Source organism: Alexandromys fortis, unplaced genomic scaffold (genome assembly GCF_014885135.2).
Source record: "Alexandromys fortis isolate MF-2015 unplaced genomic scaffold, M_Fortis_MF-2015_v1.1 scaffold_353, whole genome shotgun sequence".
Classification (NCBI taxonomy): Eukaryota; Metazoa; Chordata; class Mammalia; order Rodentia; family Cricetidae; genus Alexandromys; species Alexandromys fortis.
Window position 1 is genome coordinate 469,935 of NW_026068254.1, and position 10,917 is coordinate 480,851.

At 36.7% G+C, this 10,917-nt stretch overlaps 1 protein-coding gene across 1 annotated transcript; it reads right to left on the bottom strand.

Annotated features, from left to right (window-relative positions):
* Positions 1 to 1,687: 1,687 nt before the first annotated feature.
* Positions 1,688 to 2,646, bottom strand: LOC126494216 (taste receptor type 2 member 117-like). The gene is given in 2 exon segments (XM_050131475.1): positions 1,688 to 1,761; positions 1,764 to 2,646. Coding segments are annotated over 2 exon segments (957 nt in total).
* Positions 2,647 to 10,917: the final 8,271 nt, after the last annotated feature.

The window sequence follows — 10,917 nt, forward strand, 5'->3', positions numbered from 1 at the left end:
ACGCCACCAACAAACAGCAAAAATCTTCATTAAACTCTGTTTTTTCTCTGTTTAAAATTAAGCTCTCTCAGGTTTTACATGGAGTTCATTACCACGCTGGGTGCCACACTGTAGTGATGAGCTGCGGGCTACATTCCTGGCTAGCTTTATCAGAAATAATTACACGGAAACTGTATTCTTTTAATAGGAATAGGCTGTGGGCCGTGTTTTTGCCGCCCAGCTCCTGGCCGCCAACTAGCTTATGCCCTGAAATAATTACACAGAAACTGTATTCTTTTAAACACTGCCTGGCCCATTAGTTCCAGCCTCTTATTGGCGAGGTCTTACATATTGATCTAACCCATTTTTAATATCCTGTGTAGCACCACGAGCTGGCTTCCTAGGAAAGATCTTAACCTGCGTCTATCTGGAGTGGGAGAATCATGGCGACTGACTTGGCTTCTTTCTCCCAGCATTCTGTCTGTCTACTCCACCTACCTAATTTTCTGTCCTATCAGGGCCAAGGCAGTCTCTTTATTTAACCAATGAAATTAACACAAAACAGAAGACTCTTCACCATCAGTGAGGATTTTTTGTTTTGTTTTGTTTGTTTGTTTTTGAGACAGGGTTTCTTTCTATAACAGCTTTAGCTGTCCTGGAGCTAGCTCTTGTAGACCAGGTTAGCCTCATACTCACAGAGATCTAATGGCCTCTGACTCCCAACTGCTGGGATTAAAGGCATGCACCACGACTGCCCAGCTTTGACATGGTGTTTTATAAAACTATCATATATCTTGGTTTGTTATGGTAATGCATTAAATATGTATATTCAAGTGACACTATATGTACTGAGCAAGTTCAGCTTATGTATTTAGGAATATATATATATATACATATATATATATACATATATACACAAATACATATATACACAAAAACATTATGCATGTTACAACACTTAATGAAAAAGTGGCCATGAATTTGAATGAGGGCAAGAAGGGTTATATGAAAGATGAGGGAAGGAAGAAATAGAAGGGAAATGATACAGTTTTATTATAATCTAAAATTATTTAAAAATTACAAGACAAAGTATATGATGTTCCTTCAATAATATAGGAAATTATACAATAATATATGCAAGTGGAAATTCCATTATTAAAAAAATAATGGGAGCATTTTCATAATTGTGGATGCTGACACTAGCAATAAAGATACAATAATTTTAATAAAGCAGCCTTATAATTCTAAAGAATTAGTAAAATGTAATTTATAATTATAGCTTAATATGGAATAAAGCATCTTTATTGCCCTTTAATTATTAGTCTACATATAATTCATTTATCCTCAGAACTTTTATCTATGTATTCTATATTACCAAATTATATTTATGTGACTATAATTTTGAACTTTTTGGTGATTAATATTAACACATATATGAGCTAATAATTTAAAAATCTCTGAAATAAATGACTGATACAAAAAATATATATTGCTATGGTTATATTTCAGTGACTCATATTCATGTCCTTTTAAGATAAATATATTAAAATTAATTTTTATAAAATGTTCTAAATTTCTAATATTTTCCATAGTTCCTATTGCATACATAGCTTTTATAAAATTCATGAAGTCAAACAAAGGAAACCAAAAATGGATAAGATAGAAATTTTTGTTGGTTAATCTTCTTCTAGAATGTGAAACATAATATTCAAAGTTTTAGGGACCTGAGGTCTCCATTTTGTTGGGTCTGCATATCAGCCACCAGAATACAGAGAGAAAGGCTTGTCTCCGTTTTATGTCTCCCAGAATCAGGACACAAGAATGGACTGAAGGAAAAGCTAGGAAAAACACTTGACAAAACGAAATGAAAAGATCTTTCTTCAGTAACTCATATTTCCAAAGTTGTATTAAAAGAGACAAAACAAAAATGGTGTATAGCAGGAGAAAGGCAATCACCATTTGCAAGGCTTTGATGTGGGCTGTAGTTCTCGCATCTCTGCATCCCTGGACATTCTGCTGCATCTTCTTGTGATGTGTCCATAGGGAGAAGATGAGCAGGAAGAAAGATAATAGGGACACACCAAAGGGGACAAACAGGAAAATAGTGTCAAGAATTAACATGTGCTTACTTAATTTTTCAGGGTAATGAGAACTGAAGCTCATGTTTCCTTGAGATTCATTTATCCACACATCAATATTCAAGTTGACCAGAAAAATATGTAAAAACAAGAGGACCAGGGACACCAGCCATATTACTGAAACTACCTTTTTCACTCTCCACTTTAAATGAAGAAAAAACAAGTTAGAAAAATTGGCTATTTTAAGAAAATAAAAGATACAGAGGCATGTAGCAAGCCAGATGCTGAAATGGTTGGTTATAATCCACAGATGGTGAATGACTTTTTTTGCCCTTGCAGTCATTAAATCTGGGTTCAGTACTGTGAAAAATAAAGCTGTGTACGATAACCAGAGCAGACAAATTCTGGAGGTTGCCAAAGCAATGAGGATTTGATTAACTAATGAGATCTTCTTTCTCTTGACCAAGTTCATGCAGTTCAGCAGTACTAAGAATCCATTTCCTAAATTTCCAATTATTACTTCCATGGTTAAGATTATCACAAATGTGTTTTGAAAGATACCATATATTGTTTGCCAAAAATTCTCCATTTTTCATATATGTTTAGTTTTGTTTACACATTCATTTAAAATGCTAAATCTATTTGAAGATTTTTGAGAACTTCTGAGTTTATTCTCATAACATATTTACTCTTAACTCTCCCACACACACTAGCAAAGGTGCAAACATGGAAGTTTGCCAGTAACAGAGTCTGAAGCTCTTCCCGGAAAATGTGTCTCCTCACACAGATCAGGCAAGTCAGACCAGAACTGCTTTCCGCACACACAGCTCCAGCAGAATCTGTAGTATTTTCTAGTCAATGAAACAGAAAATGTTGAAATCACTAAGGGTAATGTATAAATTAAAAATTAAAAACATTAAATTTTTGGTTTTTCTATATTTACTTTAGTCTACATATTTGTTCTAATTGAGTTAGGATCAAGAAGCTTTAAAAATGTCTTAGTATATAAAAGGTCACAAAACTAGAAACATGTCTATAAAAATTATTTTGATCTAGAAGGCATATACACAGTTCAAAAGTGCAGATCTATACAGAGATCTAGCCTCATGATGTCTATAATTCTCATATTTTTATCTAGAAAATAACACCGTGGATATTTTTATTCTTCAAATATAAGTACTGAGAAAATATTTTCTTATCAGTTCACTTTTCATACGGTAGAAATAGATAGATACATTTGCACAAATACCCATAAATGTGTATTTAAGATCCAAATCACTTATTTATTTTTCAATAATTTATTCATTTTGTCAATGTTATTGTATATTAGTTCATATTGAGTTTTGTCAAAGTTTTCCAGGCCATTTTTCATCATAACTGATCAAGAATTAAAGTCAAATATCCAGCAAATTCAGGACTACTATACCCATGCATGTAAAGTAGAAAACACTTTCTCTTTTGTGAATAGTCACAGAGGAGGGTTAGCTCATACACACAGCAAGATACCTCTTTATTCAGTCTCTCTGTTGTCCTGCAGGTCTGAGGACACAGCACAAAAAATTTAAATTATAGCCACCTACACTCAATTCTCTAAGATACCTACTTTGTCAATATCACTAATTGTCACCAAGGCACATGAAGAATATCATACAGCCTGATAGAAATGAAGAATGACTATCACAGTATAGTTCATCACAAATCAATAACTTAAGAATTATAAAAGGCTCATTTAAATTCAAGAATAATTGCTAAATATAGCAGGGAAACATAAATCATAATCCTAATAGATGGCAAATAAAGACAAGTACTGTATAAATGAGTAGGACTGAAAATAATTTCAGTCAATAAAGAAATACTGAGCAAATAAAATGAACCTTGTTTATTTGAAACCTTTCACAATTATCCAGTTGTTTAGTGGCGAGACCTATGAATAAGGCATGATAATCCAGAATTTAAGAGAAAACATTTTAAGAATAGAAAAGCATGCATACCTTCAGTGTAGAGTCACAAAATCTATGTGGCCTAGTCACTTCCTGGTAGCAAACTGAACTCAAGTATGAAGAGAAACAAATAGAAACAGGGTAAGGGTGGGGCTTTATGGGATGGGTGCTGATAGTGAGATTTCATGAGCTTTCAAAAAAGATCCAGGACTTGGTTCTTCAGCAAGAATTATACCCCCTTGCAAGGAGCTTTTCAGAGTCTCAGCATGCAGCTTCCATTCTGGATTGGAAAAGCTTTTGGTTCTGTACATAAAACAAACAGCTCCTGGGGAAAATCTCTTCAGATAATGATTTCATGGCATGTTGCATGATTTTAACATTTCATATACTTTGGGAGAGGGGAAAAATCAGTGTCCTGAGTGGAAGGCAACCCATCAATTGCAAAGTCAGTGTTATATGTCAGTTTTGTCAAAACTTTGTATATTTTATTCTAATTATTTATAAACAGGTTTATTCACTGACTACACCAAATTGAATGTTGTCAAAATGAGATAAATCAAATACTCTTGGGGGGACACTCAATCACACTGCGAACAACGACTTAGCAATTACATTAATTAAACAAAATTAACGTTGGTTGAGTCCAACTAGTTGACATAAAGCAATCATAAAGCATCAGAAGACGTCTGGAAGAGATAGAGAGAGATGCACTAGAAGTAGTAGGGAGGGGTTCTGAGTGGTGCTTGTTTGTGTGAGCAGTAAAGGGAGATGCTAACAAGAAGAAAGGATTAGTTAGTTAGTTACTACTTAACCTTCTCTCTGTGCTAGAAGCTTTTCACCCCAGATTTTGAATCTAGAGTTTTACTTTAAGCAGAACAATAGAGATGTAGCTAAAACTAATTTTTTGGCATGGGCAGATACAGTTCCTGCCAGAACAGAATTCCTAACAGGTTGCTGCCTGAGTGGACAACCTGCTGCCAGAGAAGCAGGCCCGTAGTTGCGGAGTCATAATTGCTGGCTGAAAAGGCAAAAAATTGAGGCACAATGGTGGCTCACAACCATCTGTAATGAGATCTGGCGCCCTGATCTGGCGCCCTCTTCTGGCCTGCAGGCACACATGCAGACAGAATATTGTATACATAATAAGTAAATAAATTAAAAAAAAAGATTTATTTAAAAAAATTGAGGCACAGCCACTGTACTAAAGTTATTTTGCTTTCTATTTCTATGTACATAAATAATTATGTCTATTTTAGTAATTTTAGTATATTTTTCTATAAAATTTAAACATTCATAATAAAATCTAGATTAAGTTATGGATGAATAATTTTCTGATTTTGAAGAAATTAAGAAAATACATTACCACAAATATTCTCAATAAAATACTGGCAAACCGAATTCAAGAACACATCAGAAAAATTATCCATTATAATCAAGTAGGCTTCATCCCAGAGATGCAGGGCTGGTTCAACATACAAAAATCTATCAATGTAATCCACCATATAAATAGACTGAAAGAAAAAAAAACATATGATCATTTCATTAGATGCTGAAAAAGCATTCGACAAAATTCAACACCCCTTTATGATAAAGGTCTTGGGGAGACTAGGGATACAAGGGTCATACATAAATAAAATAAGAGCTATCTACAGCAAACCGACAGCTAACATTAAATTAAATGGAGAAAAACTCAAAGCCATCCCACTAAAATCAGGAACAAGACAAGGATGTCCACTCTCTCCATACCTCTTCAATATAGTGCTTGAAGTTCTAGCAATAGCAATAAGACAACATAAGGGGATCAAGGGGATTCGTATTGGAAAGGAAGAAGTTAAGCTTTCGTTATTTGCAGATGACATGATAGTATACATAAGCGACCCCAAAAATTCTACCAAAGAACTCCTACAGCTGATAAACACCTTTAGTAGCGTGGCTGGATACAAGATCAACTCCAAAAAATCAGTTGCCTTCCTATACACTAAGGATAAGGAAACAGAGAGGGAAATCACAGAAGCATCACCTTTCACGATAGCCACAAAGAGCATAAAATATCTTGGGGTAACCCTGACCAAGGAAGTGAAAGATCTATTTGACAAGAACTTCAAGTCTTTGAAGAAAGAAATAGAAGAGGACACCAGAAAATGGAAGGATCTCCCTTGCTCTTGGATTGGGAGGATCAACATAGTAAAAATGGCAATTCTACCAAAAGCAATCTATAGATTCAATGCAATCCCCATCAAAATCCCATCAAAATTCTTCACAGATCTGGAGAAGACAATAATCAACTTTATATGGAAAAACAAAAAACCCAGGATAGCCAAAACAATCTTATACAATAAAGGAACGTCTGGAGGCATTACCATCCCTGACTTCAAACTCTATTACAGAGCTACAGTATTGAAAACAGCTTGGTATTGGCATAAAAACAGAGAAGTCGACCAATGGAATCGAATAGAAGACCCTGACTTTAACCCACAAACATATGAACACCTGATTTTCGATAAAGGAGCTAAAAGTATACAATGGAAAAAAGAGAGCATCTTCAACAAATTGTGCTGGCAAAACTGGATGTCAATCTGTAGAAGAATGAAAATAGACCCATATCTATCACCATGCACAAAACTCAAGTCCAAGTGGGTGAAAGACCTCAATATCAGTCCAAACACACTGAACCTGATTGAAGAGAAAGTGGGAAGTACTCTAGAACACGTGGGCACAGGAGACCACTTCCTACGTATAACCCCAGCAGCACAGACAGTAAGGGCCTCATTGAATAAATGGGACCTCCTGAGACTGAGAAGCTTCTGTAAAGCAAAGGACACTGTCGCTAAGACAGAAAGGCAACCCACTGACTGGGAGAAGATCTTCACCAACCCCACAACTGACAAAGGTCTGATCTCCAAAATATATAAAGAACTCAAGAAACTAGACCGTAAAAGGCTAATCAACCCAATTATAAAATGGGGCACTGAGTTGAACAGAGATCTCTCAACAGAAGAAGTTCAAATGGCCAAAAGACACCTAAGGTCATGCTCAACTTCCTTAGCGATCAGGGAAATGCAAATCAAGACAACTTTAAGATACCATCTTACACCTGTCAGAATGGCGAAAATCAAAAACACCAATGATAGCCTTTGCTGGAGAGGTTGTGGAGAAAGGGGTACACTCATCCATTGCTGGTGGGAATGCAAACTTGTGCAACCACTCTGGAAAGCAGTGTGGAGGTTTCTCAGGAAATTTGGGATCAACCTACCCATGGACCCAGCAATACCACTCTTGGGAATATACCCAAGAGAGGCCTTATCACACAACAAAAGTATATGCTCTACTATGTTTATAGCAGCATTGTTTGTAATAGCCAGAACCTGGAAACAACCTAGATGCCCTTCAATTGAAGAATGGATGAAGAAAGTATGGAATATATACATATTAGAGTACTACTCAGCAGTAAAAAACAAGGACTTCTTGAAGTTTGCAGGCAAATGGATGGAAATAGAAAACACTATCCTGAGTGAGGTAAGCCAGACCCAAAAAGAGGAACATGGGATGTACTCACTCATATTTGGTTTCTAGCCATAAATAAATGACATTGAGCCTATAATTCGGGTTCTTAGAGAAGCTAAATAAGAAGGAGAACCCAAAGAAAATCATATAGGCATCCTCCTGAATATTAACCTTCATCAAGCGATGCAAGGAGACAGAGACAGAGACCCACATTGGAGCACCGGACTGAAATCTCAAGGTCCAAATCAGGAGCAGAAGGAGAGAGAGCACAAGCAAGGAACTCAGGACCGTGAGGGGTGCACCCACACACTGAGACAATGGGGATATTCTATCGGAAACTCATCAAGGCCAGCTGGCCTGGGTCTGAAAAAGCCTGGGTTAAAACCGGTCTCGCTGAACATAGCGGACAATGAGGACTACTGAGACCTCAAGAACAATGGCAATGGGTTTTTGATCCTACTGTACCTGTTGGTTTCGTGGGAGCCTAGGCAGTTTGGATGCTCACCTTACTAGACCTGGATGGAGATGGGTGGTCCTTGGACTTCCCACATAGCAGGGAACCCTGATTGCTCTTTGGGCTGACGAGGGAGGGGGACTTGATTAGGGGAGGGGGAGGGAAAGGGGAGGCGGTGGCGGGGAAGAGACAGAAATCTTTAATAAACAAATAAATAAATAAATAAATAAATAAATAAATAAATACGAAAAAGGAAATACATTACCACCAGGTGGTGATGCCACATGATTTTAATCCCAGGAATTGGGAGGCAGAGGCAGGTGGATCTCGGTGTATTCAAGGACAACCTAGTCTACAGTACAAGTGCCAGAACAGGCTCCAAAGCTACCCAGAGAAACCCTCAAAGAAAAGAAAACATATTACCAGAACTTCATTTTTCCCTTTAACATTAGTATTATCAATTTAAAATAAACTTTTGACAATAGAATTTAAAGGTTCATATTTCATGTGACATAAAAAATCAGAAAAATACATTTGAATACTCAATTTTGTTCCACTTTTTTGTGTTTCAGTGTTGTGTGTACACATGATTTCAGGGTTAACCGTTAGTATTTGATAAAAAGTTAGTGGCCTCATCCCTGGGACAGAATAATTCTCCATCTCTTAACACTCATTAGATGCTAAAAGTTTTTTTTATCTAGGTGTTGACCAGGTGAGAGTTCCTTTTGTCATTCTTCAAGCCTTGGTCAGATAGCCATATTGTTGAAATTTCATGCGTACAGTTTCCATAACATATATAGGAGACACAATCTCACAGCAGACTTGCTGGCTCTCTGGCACTTAAAATCTTTCTGCCCCATCTTCTTTGTAGTGTTTGAGTCTTAGGTTCAGAAACTGTCTTGTAAATGTTCTCTTTGTATCTGGACTCTGTACAGTCAGTGATTACTGCATCGGGCATTTCTTTAAAGAATATTAAATTAAAGTGCTAAAAACCAAAGAATCATTAATAATTAAAATCAGTCTCATTTCACAAGCAACTCATCAGAGACAAGGATTTTGGTGAATGTTTAAACCAAGATGCAGGGCATATTGGTGTTAATACCTTGTGAATAAAGTGGCTGTTTTTTGGTACAGAGTTTTCACTGTAGCTGATTCCCCTTCTGTTAAAAATTTGAGATTTGTCTCCCACAGCTCAGCACTGTTTAAGCTATATGTGAAGACAGTCACACACTCAAAAAAGCCTGCTTTCCATTACCAGGTTTTTGTTTCTCTCTATGTAAACATAGAGATCTGCCTGCTGCAATTATCTTTTTTGACAGGTATTTGGTCAGTGTTTTTGAGTCCAGGCAAAAGCATTCCATCTAAGACATTTCCACATATCCAAGGACATAGAACTGAAATACAAGGACATAAACTGATGGCTTTAGTTCAGGAGATTTACTCTTATGTCTTACTCTCAGGAAAAATAATTAACCATCTACTCACAAACCTTCACTGGTGTCTCTGACAGGCATCAAGCTTAAGAGTTGCTAACATTGAAGCTTGCTAAAATTTGACAAAAATTCTGATTGACCAAGGGCCATAAACTTCCCTTGTCTGTTTACATAGGTTCCCTGGTCACCTGTGCCTGCAACGTTTTTGGGTCTTTGTAGCTTGGTAAGAAAAAGATAGAAGAAGCATGAACAGACAAAAGCACAAAAAGAAGTTAGAGACAAATCATCCCAGAATTTACCAGAGGTAGGAAAAAGAAAAAGAATATGGTAGAAAATTGAAATTGGAGTTAGAGTTGAGACCGAAAATTAGAGCTAAGAAGTTATAAACAGTTAGGACAGAAAAATTAGAATAGAGAGCAATGAAAAGAAAATGGTAAAGAGACAACTGAGGAAAATTGTGAGTTGATTGTTTTTCCACAGATCCCCTTAATTATTTTCCTTCACCAGCTGTAGTATATTAGCTGGACCTTGAAGGGGTCTGAAGGGCTGGTACCCTAAAGGACCCCATTTTAAAAGTACAGAAAAAGCTTAACACACCTAAAGAAAGAAAAAAATTGAAATAGCGTAGGTGGTGTCTTAACGGCCCCAGGGATCTGATTTCTAGGTGCAAATGTCCTTCCTAAGTGCACTAGAACTAATCTTCATAAAGGTGAATGAAATAGTGACTCCCAACTTCACACGCATAGCTGCCATATGAATTGATTCTTTTCTTAGTATTTTCTCTACTTCTTATATTTAATGCTTACTTCAGAGATTGTCATGCTATTTAGGGTCAGGATGGCCCCATCTAGTAACAAGGTACTCGGCATATTCACAACAAAACACACAAGAAAAGGAAATTTACAAATCACAACACCATTAGTGTCAGATCATTTTCTCCTAGCCAAGGACACCTTTGTGTCTGAGAAAGAAATAAAATAATCAGAGAATCAAACAAGATAAAGAATCTCTTTAAACTCATGGCCTGGTAATCCTGCACAGTAATCAATTTATAAAGCCAGTCATCACTAAAGGACATGTGTGCCTCTGCATGAGATACAGGCAGATAGTAATGTGTACAAATTAACATGTGTCCTTACATTCCTTGAGTGTATCCAATTATCTTTGTCAAGATTTTACATGATGGTTAGGGGATGCAAACCCTTAGACCCTGAATTTTTTATGACTCCTAGCCTGCTGGAGTAAAGAACTTGTTTTCTTATGCTGGCAGCTGCTCTGGGCATGAGACCCTCGTGAGTTCCTGATAACATGGAAGTGGCCTTGCAGCTAAAAAGTCCCGACAACTAGGGCATAGCAATTAGTCATGGAACTCTGCGGTGAGCATCCTACTGTTGACTAAACAGTTCAGTGATGTGGAACTGTTGGTTCTACTTTGAGGAAACCCCAAACAGTGGGAAAAAGAAGACAAAAAGGAGTCTGACATAAAACTGGTCCCTATTTCTGTCTTAGAGGCAGCTGATACCAGTCTG